The 17891-nt window shown below is 46.9% G+C and overlaps 1 protein-coding gene across 7 annotated transcripts in view; it reads right to left on the reverse strand.

Annotated features, from left to right (window-relative positions):
- USP5 (ubiquitin specific peptidase 5) overlaps positions 1–17891 on the reverse strand; it is a 107859-nt gene that overhangs the window by 54546 nt on the left and 35422 nt on the right. For all 7 annotated transcript variants that reach the window (XM_089661175.1, XM_089661173.1, XM_089661174.1 and 4 more), the window contains 2 exons: positions 10728–10873; positions 273–457 (listed from right to left, as the gene is read on the reverse strand). In XM_089661175.1, coding sequence (XP_089517301.1) covers positions 273–457; positions 10728–10873 — 331 coding nt within the window. The remainder of the gene's footprint in view (positions 1–272; positions 458–10727; positions 10874–17891) is intronic.

The following is a 17891-nucleotide window of genomic DNA, read 5'->3' on the forward strand; positions in this document are numbered from 1 at the left end:
ATAAACCAGTGGTGACCAAAAACCACTAAAAGAAAACTTTATTTCTGTTAAAAAAAAAAAAAAGTATTTGCGTAATTGTGCAATTGCCAGTTAAAGTAGTGCAGTGCTGAATAGCAAAAATGGTCTGTCATGAAGGAGGTAAAACCTTCCAGAGCGCACGTGGTTAATATCCTGTCCATTTAGAGAGAACTATCTAAAACTCGGGAGTACAAGGACACATAATACAGATACAATGAGATTTATGCATCGTGTGCGCAAGCAACACAACCAACCTGCTCCATCGGGTGTAATGGTGCCAAGCTTGACAGCAAGCGGGTACCCCGTCTCTTTGTAATGCTGAACGGCATGGTTGTTCCCTCCGCTGCCGTCAAAGTATCGCCTGCCGCACAAAATGGCACCGTCTGTCAGATTGAGCCACAGGTTCTCCCGGAGGTCACACACGCTGCACTTCCAGCCACTGAGGACAAAGACAGAGAGATGGAGGAACGAGGCAACCGTGGTTTATCAGTTACAGACAATCCTAATAAGCCGCACCAGATGCGCCGTTTTGAGCAAATCGCACTGCACGGAATTCGCATGTGATTTGCACAGGAATGAGGTGCGGCTCCCGTGCCATATTCCGCTCCGCAGAAGAGTGAACCCAAGCATAAGTGACAATCTATGGCTGCGGCCCCCTGAGGGTTCATCCGGAAATGACGTATTGGTCTCCATATAAGCCCTCGATGTGTGGACCGCAGCATCCTGAAGAAGCTCACGTGACTCGGTGGGCGAAACGCATGGATGTCACAGCGACGTGACGCCTGCACCCCGGACATTCAGACATCCCCATGCGGCTTTACCAACGAGACGCGCCACACTGGATCTGCCACTGCAGTCTTATTCACATTTACCTTTCCATGGAGTGCGTGGCCAGCGGCTCTTTACAGCCCATTGGGATCCATCGGCATCGGTGTCCATATCTGGAGTGGTGAGCCAACATTATCGGCCCACGTTGTGTCCATATTGGAATTTATCCTTTGGATTGTGATTGCTCGGCCGAGCGCTACACACCTGGTGACTCTTTTCAATTGCAAGCAGCGAGAGGCGGCAATTTATCATATTCTCCAAATCATGTAGACTTCACCTCCGCAACATCTCCAAGATACGCCCGTTCCTAACCTCAAACTACTAAGCAACTTATTCACTCCCTGGTTATATCTCACCTCGACTATTGTAACTCCCTCCTCATTGGCCGACCTCATCGCAGGCTATCCCCTTTTCAATCTATCATGAATGCTGCTGCCAGACTCATCCACCTTACTAACCGTTCTGTATCTGCCACCCCTCTCTGCCAATCCCTCCACTGGCCTCCACTCAGTGTCCTCCACCCCTCTCTGCCAATCCCTCCACTGGCCTCCACCCCTCTCTGCCAATCCCTCCACTGGCCTCCACTCAGTGTCCTCCATCCCTCTCTGCCAATCCCTCCACTGGCCTCCACCCCTCTCTGCCAATCCCTCCACTGGCCTCCACTCAGTGTCCTCCATCCCTCTCTGCCAATCCCTCCACTGGCCTCCACCCCTCTCTGCCAATCCCTCCACTAGCCTCCACTCCGTGTCCTCCATCCCTCCCTGCCAATCCCTCCACTGGCCTCCACTCAGTGTCCTCCATCCCTCTCTGCCAATCCCTCCACCCCTCTCTGCCAATCCCTCCACTGGCCTCCACTCAGTGTCCTCCATCCCTCTCTGCCAATCCCTCCACTGGCCTCCACCCCTCTCTGCCAATCCCTCCACTGGCCTCCACTCCGTGTCCTCCACCCCTCTCTGCCAATCCCTCCACTGGCCTCCACTCCGTGTCCTCCATCCCTCTCTGCCAATCCCTCCACTGGCCTCCACTCAGTGTCCTCCATCCCTCTCTGCCAATCCCTCCACTGGCCTCCACCCCTCTCTGCCAATCCCTCCACTGGCCTCCACTCCGTGTCCTCCATCCCTCTCTGCCAATCCCTCCACTGACCTCCACTCAGTGTCCTCCACCCCTCTCTGCCAATCCCTCCACTGACCTCCACTCAGTGTCCTCCACCCCTCTCTGCCAATCCCTCCACTGACCTCCACTCAGTGTCCTCCACCCCTCTCTGCCAATCCCTCCACTGGCCTCCACTCCGTGTCCTCCATCCCTCTCTGCCAATCCCTCCACTGGCTTCCCATTGCCCAATGGATAAAATTCAAAACATTAACAATCACATATAAAGCCATTTATAACTCTGCCCCAAATTACATCACCAATCTTGTCTCCAAATATCACCCAAACCGTCCTCTCTGCTCCTCCCACGACCTCCTGCTCTCTAGCTCCCTTGTCTCCTCCTCCCATGCTCGTCTCGAAGACTTCTCCAGAACTTCCCCCATCCTCTGGAACTCTTTACCCCAATTTATCAGACTATCACCTACTCTGCTCACTTTAGGCGATCTCTGATAACCTATTTCTTCAGGGAAGCCTATCCTGCCCTCAGCTAATGGAAATCTTCTGCTCCTCCTACCAGTCCATCCCCCACAGTTACTACCTTTTGTACCACTAGCCCCTCCCTCTTAGATTGTAAGCTCCCAGAATCAGGGCCCTCCTAACCCTCTTGTATTGAACTGTATTGAACGCTATTGTCTCCCATTATATTGGGAAGCACTGAGCAAACTGTTGGCGCCATAAATCCTGTATAACAATAATAATTCTCCCCCATAGGTCACTGCCATCTGTGGCTGTCGTTTATCAGTGCTGGATTTTCAGTTACGTTTACAGTGATCATCTGCCGCTGTCAGTGCTATCATTGCCATACCCCACATGATTTGACTGCAAGTGAAGATCATGACACAGGATCATGTGTGTCAGCATTGAGTATACACATCCTCAGACTGGTGGAGAGTGGGGGAAGGGTGCGGTAAACACGTCACATTTGCCAGCCTCCTTCTTTCCTGAATGAACACAATGAGTGATCGGTACTGATGACTCACTGTGTTCATTCACAACTGAAGCATAGTAAACGGTTTTCTTTTTTTGGGGGGGGCCCTGTCAGGTTGGCTGTATGGGGCCCCGTGGTCTCTAACAGCAGCCCTGACCACAAGCGGGTGTTTGTATTAAACTGAAAATGAATAAACATACATTTACCTGTAAGGACACATGACCTGGGCGCTCCGGGGATAAACATAGGAGCTGCCTTTGCTGACCTCTTTATGGAAATGTCAGTTGCCTGGCTGTTCCTGTATGTAATACTTGGAGGCACTGAACCAAAACAAGCATGCAGAGGAAAGTCAGAGCTCCTACTATGCATACTTAATAAAGAACAGAAGACGAAGGATCAGCATTACAGCCAGGGAACTGCCATGGAGCCCGCCTAAACAGGGCACCAAAACACTGCGACTGGCAGTATAAACACAAAGGGGTTCATTTACTAAAACGGGAAAGTGCAAAATCTGGTGCAGCTGTGTACGGCAGCCAATCAGCTTCTAACTTCAAGGGATTCTAAAGGTTTGTTTTTTTTTTACAACCGGTTCCCCACCACCCTATACCAGAACTACTGCTACAGGGCGGCAGGGCTGCACAAAATCACACACACACACACATATGTACACACAAACACGATTTAGCATTCCCAGGTAGGTAATGTGCGCACCGCCCTACCCATGCTGCCATTGGCGGCTACATATGTTGATCACCGGCACCCGGCGATTGCCAAGTATCACTGACAGGAGAGAGACCTGTGTGTAAACAATACAGACCTCTCCCCTGTCAGCAGTAACATGCTGCTTTGTACAGTGGGGCAAAAAAGTATTTAGTCACCACCAATTGTGCAAGTTCTCCCACTTACAAAGATGAGAGAGGTCTGTAATTGGCATCATAGGGAGACCTCAACTATGAGAGACAAAATGAGAAAACAAATCCAGACAATCTCATTGGCTGATCTGGAAAGAATTTATTTGCAAATTATGGTGGAAAATAAGTATTTGGTCACCTACAACAAGCAAGATTTCTGGCTCTCACAGACCTGTACCTTCTTCTTTAAGAGGCTCCTCTGTCCTGCACTCATTACCTGTATCAATGGCACCTGTTTGAACTTGTTATCAGTATAAAAGACACCTGTCCACAACCTCAAACAGTCACACTCCAAACTCCACTATGGTGAAGACCAAAGAGCTGTCGAAGGACACCAGAAACAAAATTGTAGACCTGCACCAGGCTGGGAAGACTGAATCTGCAATAGGCAAGCAGCTTGGTGTGAACAAATCAACTGTGGGAGCAATAATTAGAAAATGGAAGACATACAAGACCACTGATAATCTCCCTCCATCTGGGGCTCCACGCAAGATCTCACCCCGTGGGGTCAAAATGATCACAAGAACGGTGAGCAAAAATCCCAGGACCACACGGGGGGACCTAGTGAATGACCTGCAGAGAGCTGGGACCAACGTAACAAAGGCTACCATCAGTAACACACTACGCCGCCAGGGACTCAGATCCTGCAGTGCCAGACGTGTCCCCCTGCTTAAGCCAGTACATGTCCGGGCCCGTCTGAAGTTTGCTAGAGAGCATTTGGATGATCCAGAAGAGGATTGGGAGAATGTCATATGGTCAGATGAAACCAAAATAGAACTGTTTGGTAGAAACACAACTCGTCGTGTTTGGAGGAGAGAGAATGCTGAGTTGCATCCAAAGAACACCATACCTACTGTGAAGCATGGGGGTGGCAACATCATGCTTTGGGGCTGTTTCTCCGCAAAGGGACCAGGATGACTGATCCATGTACAGGACAGAATGAATGGGGCCATGTATCGTGAGATTTTGAGTGCAAACCTCCTTCCATCAGCAAGGGCATTGAAGATGAAACGTGGCTGGGTCTTCCAACATGACAATGATCCCAAACATACCGCCCGGGCAACGAAGGAGTGGCTTCGTAAGAAGCATTTCAAGGTCCTGGAGTGGCCTAGCCAGTCTCCAGATCTCAACCCCATAGAAAACCTTTGGAGGGAGTTGAAAGTCCGTGTTGCCCAGCGACAGCCCCAAAACATCACTGCTGTAGAGGAGATCTGCATGGAAGAGGAGATCTGCATGGAGGATGGGCCAACATACCAGCAACAGTGTGTGCCAACCTTGTGAAGACTTCCAGGAAACGTCTGACCTCTGTCATTGCCAACAAAGGATATATAACAAAGTATTGACATGAACTTTTGATATTCACCAAATACTTATTTTCCACCATAATTTGCAAATAAATTCTTTCCAGATCAGCCAATGTGATTGTCTGGATTTGTTTTCTCATTTTGTCTCTCATAGTTGAGGTCTCCCTATGATGCCAATTACAGGCCTCTCTCATCTTTTTAAGTGGGAGAACTTGTACAATTGGTGGCGGACTAAATACTTTTTTGCCCCACTGTATCTCTCTGCACAGCAGTATGTTTCCCTAGTAAAACAGCACACAGTTAACCTTTTGATCGCCCCAGATGTTAACTCCTTCCTGCCCAGTGTCATTAGTACAGTGTCAGTGCTTTTTTATTAGCACTGATCTCTGTATTGGTGTCACTGGGGATGTCAGTGGCAGTCAGTACCCCCCCCCCCCAGTGTTAGAATGCCCGCCACAGTGCCGCTCTAAGTCGCTGATCGCTGGCATTAATAGTATAATAAAAAAAAAAAAGAAAAACAATTCCAGTATCTATACCGCCATTTGTAAATGTTATAACTTTCATGTAAACCAATTAATTTACACGTATTGGGATTTTTACTTTTTTTTAGCAAAAGACATGGACTAGAATACATTTTGGTCTAAATTTATGATGAAATTTGATTTTTTACTTGATATGTTTTATAGCAAAAAGTCAAAAATATTGTTTTTTTTGCCTCAAAGTTGTTTTTTGTTTATAGCGCAAAAAATAAAAACCCCAGAGGTGATCAAATACCACCGAAAGAAAGCTCTATTTGTGGGGGAAAAGGACATAAAAGTAATTTGGGTGCAGAGCTGCATGACCACGCAATTGTCAGAGTAACAGCACCATATCGCAAAAAAAAAAAAAATGGCCTTCACAGGAGGGGGGGGGGGGGAATCCTCTGGAGGGCAAGTGGTTAAATAACAAACATGTCTATAGTTACCTGAAGTGTGCTGTGGTTTGCACAGAGCAGCCCGGAACCTCCTCTTCTCTATCCCCCACCGGCACTCCTGGCCTCTTCCTCCTGTCAGGTGCCCCCACAGCAAGCAGTTTGCTTTGGGGGCACCCGCTGCTCCATGTATACATTCACACACAGAGTCGTGACTCAGACCTGCCCCTTCTCTCTTCTCATTAGCTCACTGGTTGTGATTAACAGCAGCGGGAGCCACTGGCTTCTGTTTCTGTCTCAGCCAATAAGGAGAGGGAGTCTCAGGATAGCCAAGACTCCAGTGCACATAGCTGGATCTCGATGGGGCTTAGGTGAGTATTATTTGGGCTGCTGCACAGAGAAGGTTTTTTACCTGTGTGTATAGAATGCATGAAGATAACAAACCTTGAGCCTTTAGAACCACTTTCAGCTTGTTCAATTAAGCTGTGCCAAAAAAAAAAAAAAAAAAAAAAAAAAAAAAGAAGGAATCTGATTGGTTTCTATGCAGAGCTGGACCAGATTTTGCACTCTCCAGTTTTAGTAAATCACAGGGGTGTCCAAACTATGGTCCTCCAGGTGTAGAGGAGCTGCAAGTCCCATGAGGCCTTGTAAGACTCTGACACCCACAGGCAAGACACCCAGAGGCATGATGGGACGTGTAGCTGGAGGGCCACAGTTTGGACACCCCTGCAAGGTCTTCCTCATGTGCCCTTTCTCTTACAAAGGCTGCACTGTCTCTGTGTTCTCCTAAATGCGAAGTCCTCCTGCACCTTGGATGTTTTTGCAGCAGCTGTTTTTGGCTTTGTTTACAGCTAGTAAACCCCCCCCCCTGGCATGTTATCCTGTGTGTCCATACACACATAGGCTTTAATCAGCATTTTTTGGCTGGGAAAAAAAAACAAAAAAAAACAGAACTAGCGGGTTTCTAGAGGACTTTTTTTAGCTGTAAAAAGCTCTAAGGCTACGTTCACACTAGCTTTGTCAGCAGGCGTCAGACAGGCGTTTGAGAAGCGTTAAAAACGCTTCCCAAAGGCCTATGAAAATTCTGCACATGGCAGCACACAGTGCTGTTCACACAGAAGCGTTAGCGTCGCAGCTAAACTGACGCCTCGTGTCCAGTCAGGAGGAGTTGAAGCCTCCCATTCAAGTCTACGGTGGTACTCCGCAGAAGCCTAGCAGGCGTTTGCGGTGCGGAGCGTTAATACCATTTAACTTCATTATAGGCGTTTGCGGTGCGGTTTTAACGCTCGGCAAACGCCTATCAACCGCCTCAAAACCGCACATAGATTATTGCATGATTAACAACATCCCAAGTGAAGGCTGACTGGCATATACTGTTGACAGATGTATCATTCACTTTAAAATTGTGCAACATGAGAAAGTCAATAAAATGTGCTCAGTACATAGGTGTAGATTTCCAGCAAAAATCCGATCGTTCACGGGCATAAACCAATATAAAATGTACAAATAGATAAATAAATAAAATTTGTGCATAAATGGTGTCACCAATAGGTGAATACATTGCAAAATAGTCCCAGATGTATTGCCCACGTGAGGATCCTGTATGATCCCGATAAGCGTGCGTGGAGGGTTACTTCCAGTGGCAGGTGTTCAATATAAATGAAATGCGCACTCACCAGAAGTGCGTGTATACACGCATTTGAGATAGAACCTATCTCAATAGGTATGATTCAGGTCATCCACCTCCCAGATCAGGTTAGGATATTCCCAGTCACATCTGCATGCAGCACTCAGGGATCTTTGATGCGTATCACCAAACAACAAACAGCAGATCCGCGGCTCAACACAACGTGCCCCAACTCCATTTATGCACAAATTTTATTTACCGTATTTTTCGCTCCATAAGACACACTTTTTTCCCCCCAAAAAAGGGGGAAAAAGTCAGTGCGTCTTATGGAGCGAATATAAAGCGGCCGGTCCGGTATTTCTGCGGCCACCATGTCAGAATACCGGGCCGGCCGCTCAGCTGTTCTCTCCTGCAGGGCCTTACCTGTTCTTCGCTCCAGCGCTGCACAGTCTTCCCGCGCTGGCTTTTGTGACAGCCGGGTGCCCACTGCGCATGTGCTGCGCTTTGTGAATGATCCGGTGTCTTCTGGGACACATGACAGGTCCCAGAAGGCGCCGGGCCATTCACAAAGCGCAGCGCTTCTCGCGCATGCGCAGTGGGAACCCGGCTGTCACAGAAGCCGGCCCGGGAAGAAAAGGGAAGGACAACTCCGCGGAAGTGGGAGCGGGTACCTGTCAAATTCAGGTACCCGCTCCCCCTCCCTCCCCAAAGGTCAGCAGTCTCTGGTCATCTCCTGTACTATGTCCTCAGTCTCTGGTCATCTCCTGTACTGTGTCCGCAGTCTCTGGTCATCTCCTGTACTGTGTCCGCAGTCTCTGGTCATCTCCTGTACTGTGTCCGCAGTCTCTGGTCATCTCCTGTGCTGTGTCCGCAGTCTCTGGTCATCTCCTGTGCTGTGTCCGCAGTCTCTGGTCATCTCCTGTACTGTGTCCGCAGTCTCTGGTCATCTCCTGTGCTGTGTCCGCAGTCTCTGGTCATCTCCTGTGCTGTGTCCGCAGTCTCTGGTCATCTCCTGTACTGTGTCCGCAGTCTCTGGTCATCTCCTGTACTGTGTCCGCAGTCTCTGGTCATCTCCTGTACTGTGTCCGCAGTCTCTGGTCATCTCCTGTACTGTGTCCGCAGTCTCTGGTCATCTCCTGTACTATGTCCGCAGTCTCTGGTCATCTCCTGTACTGTGTCTGCAGTCTCTGGTCATCTCCTGTACTGTGTCCGCAGTCTCTGGTCATCTCCTGTACTGTGTCCGCAGTCTCTGGTCATCTCCTGTACTGTGTCCGCAGTCTCTGGTCATCTCCTGTACTGTGTCCGCAGTCTCTGGTCATCTCCTGTACTGTCCGCAGTCTCTGGTCATCTCCTGTACCGTGTCCGCAGTCTCTGGTCATCTCCTGTACCGTGTCCGCAGTCTCTGGTCATCCCCTGTACTGTGTCCGCAGTCTCTGGTCATCTCCTGTACTGTGTCCGCAGTCTCTGGTCATCTCCTGTACTGTGTCCGCAGTCTCTGGTCATCTCCTGTACTGTGTCCGCAGTCTCTGGTCATCTCCTGTACTGTGTCCGCAGTCTCTGGTCATCTCCTGTACTGTGTCCGCAGTCTCTGGTCATCTCCTGTGCTGTGTCCGCAGTCTCTGGTCATCTCCTGTGCTGTGTCCGCAGTCTCTGGTCATCTCCTGTACTGTCCGCAGTCTCTGGTCATCCCCTGTACTGTGTCCGCAGTCTCTGGTCATCCCCTGTACTGTGTCCGCAGTCTCTGGTCATCTCCTGTACTGTGTCCGCAGTCTCTGGTCATCTCCTGTACTGTGTCCGCAGTCTCTGGTCATCCCCTGTACTGTGTCCGCAGTCTCTGGTCATCTCCTGTACTGTGTCCGCAGTCTCTGGTCATCTCCTGTACTGTGTCCGCAGTCTCTGGTCATCTCCTGTACTGTGTCCGCAGTCTCTGGTCATCTCCTGTACTGTGTCCGCAGTCTCTGGTCATCTCCTGTACTGTGTCCGCAGTCTCTGGTCATCTCCTGTGCTGTGTCCGCAGTCTCTGGTCATCTCCTGTGCTGTGTCCGCAGTCTCTGGTCATCTCCTGTACTGTCCGCAGTCTCTGGTCATCCCTGTACTGTGTCCGCAGTCTCTGGTCATCTCCTGTATTGTGTTCGCAGTCTCTGGTCATCTCCTGTACTATGTCTGCAGTCCATTGGTTCAGAATATTTTTTTTTCTTGTTTTTCGCCTCTAAAACCTAGGTGCGTCTTATGGAGCGAAAAATACGGTATTTATCTATTTGTACATTTTATATTGGTTTATTTCCGTGAACGATCTGATATTGCTGGAAATCTACACCTATGTACTGAGCACATGTTATTGACTTTCTCATGTTGCACAATTTTAAAGAGACTGCATCTTCTCATTTTCTTTTTAAATATTGACGAGATTTACGCTGTATATTTAGTGTTTAGCGCTGCACCTTTATATTGCGATTTACATTGGAAGGTTACCTTTTTTTGGTGTTTCAGCAGCTATTTTTCTTTTTCTTTTTCACAGCTTGCATATCTACTCTTTACAGATGTATCATTCTACTTTCTTAATCGTTTACGTTTTTCATGTACTTGCGATCTACTCTTTTCTATTTCCTCTCTTTCTTATATTAATATACTTTTCTGTATTGTACTTTTCAAAAGTGCCTTGTTTTTGCTGTAAGTATCACTTCAAACTGTACTGTTGTTTTACAGACTACTTTTGCAAAATAAAACCGTTTGTAAACAAAACAAAAAAAAAAAACGCGCATGGAGCGTTTGAGGAGCATTAGAAACGCTTCCCAAACGCCTGTCTAATGCTATAGGGGCGTTTGGCAAGTTAGAAATAAAGTCAAGCGTGAACGAGCCCTAACGCTGTAAAATGCGGTCAACCGACATTTTTGGACATTTTTTGAGCTAAATTCTTTTTTTTTGTGTGCAGTGGAAAAATGCTAATGAAAAAATGCTAAAAAACACTGAAAAACTCACATTTTTAACGTGACTTTACACAGCTAACGCCCCGTGTGCATGGAGCCTACTAAGGGAGAAGAGGGTCTCTTACCAGGGGGGGATGCGGGGAACCCCCTCGAGCTGCTGCAGGTTGAAGGCATGTTTGGACACCTGTCTGACCTCTCCATCCCATGCCTGGATTTCCTGTTTACGGGAGGCGGAGTCTGCAGCCAAGATGGCGTCTATGGCAGAGGATACCTAGAAATGATGGAAAAGTCAGGAATAGGTAGATCAAATATGTAGAGTAGCAGCGCGGGGCCCTGTCACAGGGTAAAAGCAGGTAGAAGTGGTCTGGTGATGGACACAGGGTCTGCACATGTGCAGAACTGCGGAGTGTAGATTTTTGAGTGGCGGGTTTCTCCGGATTTTGATATTTCTGGATGGGGCTCCGTAGTTTGGAGATTTCTTCCCTCCCAAGGCACTTTGAAATCTCCAAACTACGGAGCCCCATCCAGAAATATCAAAATCCGGAGAAACCAAAAATCTACACTCCGCAGTTCTGCACATGTGCGGACCCTGTGTCCATTACCAGACTACTTCTACCTGCTTTGAACCTGTGACAGGACCGGTTACAGTAGAAAAAGAGATTTGTTAACATGTGAAATATGATCTGCTTTAACCTCCCTGGCGGTATGATTATTTCAGATTTTTGGTGCTGAAATCGGTACCATTATTTTGCATGGAAATTTGGCGTTTTTTATTGTTGGCCTGTAATTCTTAGGAATAAGTCAGTGAAATCTGTCCGAACAAGAGTCTAGTAAACATCCCGGGGATGATAAAATTTGAAACACGAAATCATAAATTATAATTTAATAAAAAATCATAAAAAATAATAATATAATAATACATTTAATTCAATAATATAATCAAACTAAAAACACTGAAATGTGAAATAGAGCGCCAAGTTCGCACATCACTGAGTTCAGTCGCAGAATCGTTTTCAGTGTCTGATGAGGAATTTCCCCCACGAATCATTATCACTCAATTCTGCAAGTGGTTCTGATTTACTATCGCTGTTCTCTAGTCGGTCTAAAACCGCGTCTGACCTAAAGGGACGCTTTTTGGACGTCATGGACGTTTCTCAGTTTCCAGGCAGAAAGAACAGTAAAAATGCAGGCAGGGCGCCGGACAAAGCACTCGGGACAAAATGTATGTGAAATGGTTTGAAACAGGAATGTAATACTATGTGATTTTAGTGGATTTAGTGAATGTCACTTTTTTTCATTTTTAAATTTCCCATCAGTTCCGTCCCCCGTACGTCCCGACGTCGCAGGGAACGGAACCCGGAAGCCAGATGCCGGCATCCGCGGGAGGACATTACAGGGGACACTGCAGGAGGAAAATCGCGGGAGCGCAGGACAAGGTAAGTGATCCAGGGATCCCGGAGCAGCGCCGCATGGTAAGCCCGAGTGTAGCTTGGGGGGATTACCACTTGTGGTGCTGAAACTTTACCCCGAGCTACACTCGGGAATACCTCCAGGGAGGCTACGCGATGGGTCACTTCTCCAAAAAGAAAAAGAGCTGCTTAACCTCGGTTCACATCTATGCGACCGTGCGGGCTGCGTTTTGCACGGGCATGAGAGCCCATTCATTTAAATGGACTCCCGTGCCACACGGGGAAGAAGTCCCTTCACCTCTTTGGAAAATGTAACCAGCATGGTAACTTCGGCTCCGAGCACGGTTGCATTTTCCAGTGCGGGCGGCGTGCCATTAGAACAAATAGCACCTGCCCGCGGGTCGGCAATTCACTGTGCGGGTGGTGCGGCTGCACGGATTTTTGTGCGGCACCACCTGCATGGATGTGAACCTAGGGTAAGGGTTTGATACACAGGAACCCAAAAGGTGCACATATACCTGCAACCCCTTGAGGGTTAGGGACCTTAGATTGTACGCCCCTTGAGGGTTAGGGACCTTAGATTGTACGCCCCTTGAGGGTTAGGGACCTTAGATTGTACGCCCCTTGAGGGTTAGGGACCTTAGATCGTACGCCCCTTGAGGGTTAGGGACCTTAGATCGTACGCCCCTTGAGGGTTAGGGACTGATGTGAATGTACAATATATATATATATGGAGAGCGCTGCGTACATGGACGGCGCTATATAAGAACCTGAAATAAATAAACAGCTCTCAGTGCCCCAACTTTGCCGCTGCTCGGCCATTTTGATGCCCACATTTCATATCAAAGCCTGCTTTGCCCCCCACATACAGTATTTTTATCGGTTCAATTCTACGATAGGCCGGCTTGCTGGCCAATAGGAACGAGTATGATGTAGGAGGGGGCAGCCAAGTTTCAGCACTAGCAGGATTCACCAATCAGAACGGCCCTGTAATTCGGCATAGCAGGTGCACTGAAAGCCAAGGTGTGTAGCGGTACAATTCCAGGCGGATATGAAAAATAATTGTTATTGCAGATTTACAGTCATTACAATATTTCTAAGGGCCGGTTCACACTACAAAAAAGCACTCCGGATACATTTTTTGCTTTTTCACATCACACGCAGCTCCTGCGCAGGTTTGATGCAGTTTGCCATGTTCCAGCACGGTTCTGCGCAGAATAAATGCAGCATGTTCTACTTTTTTTTTTTTCTGCACAGGGAACTGACTGCACTGGTGTGAACTAGGGTCACTGGGATACATGGAAAACACTGTGTATGCATTTCTGATTCAGAAAAAAAAAAAAGCGCGCTGAATTGCATCTGGTGTGAACTAGCTCTAAAGTCAAAAATTGTCCTTTCCAGTAGGAGCTGGGAATAGCCTGCCGTGTTTTTTTCTGCACCATTGGGGAGATTTTCCTTCATTTCCTCTCCTGTAGCCATAACAGGTAGTGAAAGAAAACTCTCTGAAGTGAAAGAAATCCCTTATCAGACAGTTGTCACCTCACAAGTGTCCCCCCGATTGGAAAATGTCTCCTTCATTTGCATTTGGGTGGCAAATGACTTTCATTCCCAGTGAAACTAGTCACTAAGACAAAGAAAATCTGTAATGAGGACACATTTAACAATAGGAGTCTGATAGGGGTTCTGATATTTGCTTACTTTATCAAAAGCAAAAAAAAAAACTAATTTGGGGCACTCCAAAAAAAAAAAAAAAAACTATAAATGTATTTGAACAAGCGGGTATAAAAAAGAATCACCTCCCGTTATTCACATTTTTGCTTTGCAGTCTGAAATGAAGACAGACACCGTGTTTGTTTTATCCAGCTGTGCAACTTTTAACATCCAAATAAGAGACATAACATGTGAGAAGAAAAATTAAAAATTGAATCGCTGAGCTGGAAAAAAGATCGCCCCCCTCCTAAAAATGATTTGTAAACTCAATCAGGTGTAGCTAATCACCTTCTCAATGGCACAAAGTAATTTGACTTTTGACTGTGATCAGCTGGGGTCATTTTGATTAGCTCAGCATGAAAAGAGCTTTCCTGCCTTGGATACGTTACTCCTTGCCATCCCTGCCTCCTACTAGTTATGGCCTCCTATAGTCACTGCCCTGGATCAGTGATCCTTCTAGTTTCCCTTCTTTCATGTTTTCTTTCTGATTCCCTTTTGTTTTATTTTCATTTTCCTTTTTTCTAACCTTTGTTATTTCCTCTTCTTTTTCCGATATTATGTTGGATTAATGCTGCTATTTGGTTCGGCCTTTTGCCGTCCCTTCTTGATGTCATTGGACATTTCGTTATTTGACTAATACAAGTCAGCAGGATGTCTCCGTTATTGTTCTGCTCTGCCCCTGCGAGGGCGTATTTTGAGCTTGTTGTATTCTTAAAATAAAACTTTCTTAATAAAAATATTGAAACAGAAAAGAGCTTTCCTGGAGCATTTCAGTGCAACTGAAGCAAATCAACTATGAGCAGCAAGGCACTGCCAAAAGATCTCCAGGATAAAGTTGTGGACGGGCACAAGTCAGGAGATGGGTACAAAAAAATGTGAAAGGCTTTATGAATGCCTAGAAGCAGAGTGACGTCTATTAATAAGAAGTGGAAGGTATTTGGTAGAACACAGACCCTCCCTGGATCAGGACGTCGCTCCAAACTGGATGAAAGAGGCAGGAGGAAACTGGTCACAGAGGAGACCAAGAGGCCTACAGCAACTCTGAGAGTGGCTACAGTGAATGCGGGGTCCGGGGAGAGCGGCTACAGTGAATGCAGGGTCCGGGGAGAGCGGATATAGTGAATGAGGGGTCCGGGGAGAGCGGACACAGTGAATGCAGGGTCCAGGGAGACCAGATATAGTGAATGCAGGGTCCGGGGAGAGCGGATATAGTGAATACAGGGTCCGGGGAGTGCGGATATAGTGAATGCGGGGTCCGGGGAGAGCGGATATAGTGAATGCAGGGTCCGGGGAGAGCGGATATAGTGAATGCAGGGTCCGGGGAGAGCGGATATAGTGAATGAGGGGTCCGGGGAGAGCGGATATAGTGAATGCGGGGTCCGGGGAAAGCGGATATAGAGAATGCGGGGTCCGGGGAGAGCGGATATAGTGAATGCAGGGTCCGGGGAGAGCGGATATAGTGAATGCAGGGTCCGGGGAGAGCGGATATAGTGAATGCAGGGTCCGGGGAGAGCGGATATAGTGAATGCGGGGTCTGGGGAGAGCGGATATAGTGAATGCGGGGTACGGGGAGACCATATATAGTGAATGCAGGGTCCGGGGAGAGCGGATATAGTGAATGCAGGGTCCGGGGAGAGCGGATATAGTGAATGCAGGGTCCGGGGAGACCATATATAGTGAATGCAGGGTCCGGGGAGACCAGATATAGTGAATGCGGGGTCCGGGGAGACCAGATATAGTGAATGCGGGGTCTGGGATTTAGTACCACTAAGTAATTCAGATTTTATATTACTATATTCTAGTTTCATATATATTTTATCTATATTAATTGGTTTTAACAATGAATACATATTGGTATATTAGGTTTTCAACATTATAAATAATTAAGTTCATTATATTAGAACGTCTGCATTCTACAGAAACCGTGAGATAGTAGGAAACCTCAGTACCATATCTCAATAATTGTCTAAGATGTAGAGGTAGATTTTTTTTCCCCCAGAATCACTTAGGCAATACATTTGCAGTGACATGGGTACCGGTCTGTCTGGACCAGCCCTGTCAGTAAAGCAATGATCTCCAATTAGGGATGCACTGAAGTTTTAGCGGCCGAAAATAGCCGATAGGAATCTTTTAGCCGATACAGGTGCCGATAGGGGGCTGTGTGTACTGCATATTGGGGGGGTGCAGCAGAGAATGGCAAGAGACATGCATTGTATATAGTGAGATACTGCTAAAAGTCACTGCCGGTTTTTAAATGTAATTAGCGGGTTTTTTTTCCCTTCACTATACCTCAAAGAAGGGACTGTTATTCTCCATCCCGCTAAAGGAAATGAAGGGGCGTGGCCACTGGGTGATGTCAATAGATAACCGCGCCCCTTAGTGGCGGGGAGAATGACAACTCCTTCTTGGAGCTATAGTGAAAGGAAAAAAAAAACCCGGTAATTACATTGACAATGAAGCAAAGCACACAACAATGAGCACACAATGGTTGGAGGAGAAGGCGGCGAATGTCCTTGCATCCAGGGGTAGGTAACCTGAGAGCCGCAGGACTACAAGTTCCATCATGCCTCTGCAAGTCATAGCTGTAACTGTCAGTTTTGTAATCTTTGCAATGCCTCATGGGAAATGTAGTTCCACAAAAGCTAGAGAGCCGCAGGTTGCCTACCCCTGGTCTAGTCGGAGCCCAGACTTATGCAGGCCATACATGGTTCGAATTCCGAATGATTTTTCAGCCGAAAACCGAAAACATAATCCGATGGCGCCATCAATGATTTTCAAAATCGACCAACTAAGTCATAAAGTTCACCCCACATAACAGGAAATGATGTCATTTTTGACCTTTCAGACCCTCCCCCACTATACAGAGAGGCTGACTGAACGAACATTGGAAGAGTTTCGTACGCAAAAAATTCCGTCCGATCGACACTATATTGCACGACAATGCCCAGCAACATCTCCAAACGAAAAATTGCCATGATGATGCTTTTCTTGGCAGCACTGGAGCATTTCGTACAGCCAAAACTACTGTTCCTTCCAGGTCACGGCTCATGCACATATTTGATTTGGAGAAACGATCATTCGATTTGACCATCATTGAGTCGAAAATCGGTCGTTTTTCATGAATTTTCCAACATGGCCAATCAACGAAAAGGGGAGGAAACACGAAAATCAGCCGGTGCCATTGACAGAGCAAAAATTGGCCAATTATTCTTAGGTCCGATTTTCGGACGAATAATCAGTCGAATTTCGACCCATGTATGGCCGGCATTATACCCTATTGAATATCTGTGGAAGACTGCAGGACACAACCGTTACTGAACTGGTGAAGATCTGCAAGGAAGAGCGGGCAAATATTGCAAAGTCTAGATGTGCAAAGTTAGTGGAGACATCCCAACAGACTAAAGGATAGAATTAAAGCAAATGGCAGTTCAACAAAATACTGACACAAGGAAGTGGGGGGGGGGTCCTCTTTCCAACTCAGTGATTCTGGGGGGTTTTTTCTGACACGTTGGTGTTATATCTTTCAATTGAATGTTATAAGTTGCACCGAGTAAATACAGCTGGGTAAAACAAAAACTGTGTCTGTCTTCATTTCAGGCTGCAATGCAAAACAAATGTGATTATTTTACAAGGGGGGGGTGATTCTTTTCTATAACCACTGTAAATGCAACTTGCAAAAGCACCTCGTTATCGACTTCCTCTTATCCTCTGCTCAGCAGTACAAACGATAATCGTACGAAAAAGTTCAAGGAACCACTGATCGAGCGATTTTCTCTTCGTTGATGAGCAGGATGTTTTAACCGATAACGATATTGTAAACAAAAAAATCCGGTTGAACAACAGTGAAAAATGTTGTCATTTTGCATACAAACAACCGATTTTCTATACGGTGGTATGACGGTCGTACGAAAAAAAAAATCTATCAAGCGCTATCACGCATGAGTGGAAACAGAAGACGACACGGATGTTTAAGTCTGAGGAATCTTCGTAAACGCGAATGAAAAATCCAAATGTTAAAAGTAGATCGGCCCAATGAGATAATGAAAGCAGAATTCTGCAGATTATATTTTATGTATCATTATTTATGTACAGTGGGGATGGAAAGTTTGGGCACCCCAGCTAAACATTTGTATTAATGTGCATAAAGAAGCCAAGGAAAGATGGTAAAAT

Source organism: Staurois parvus, unplaced genomic scaffold (assembly GCF_062004578.1).
Source record: "Staurois parvus isolate SC_StPar_1 unplaced genomic scaffold, SC_StPar_1.0 ptg001321l, whole genome shotgun sequence".
Lineage (NCBI taxonomy): Eukaryota > Metazoa > Chordata > Amphibia > Anura > Ranidae > Staurois > Staurois parvus.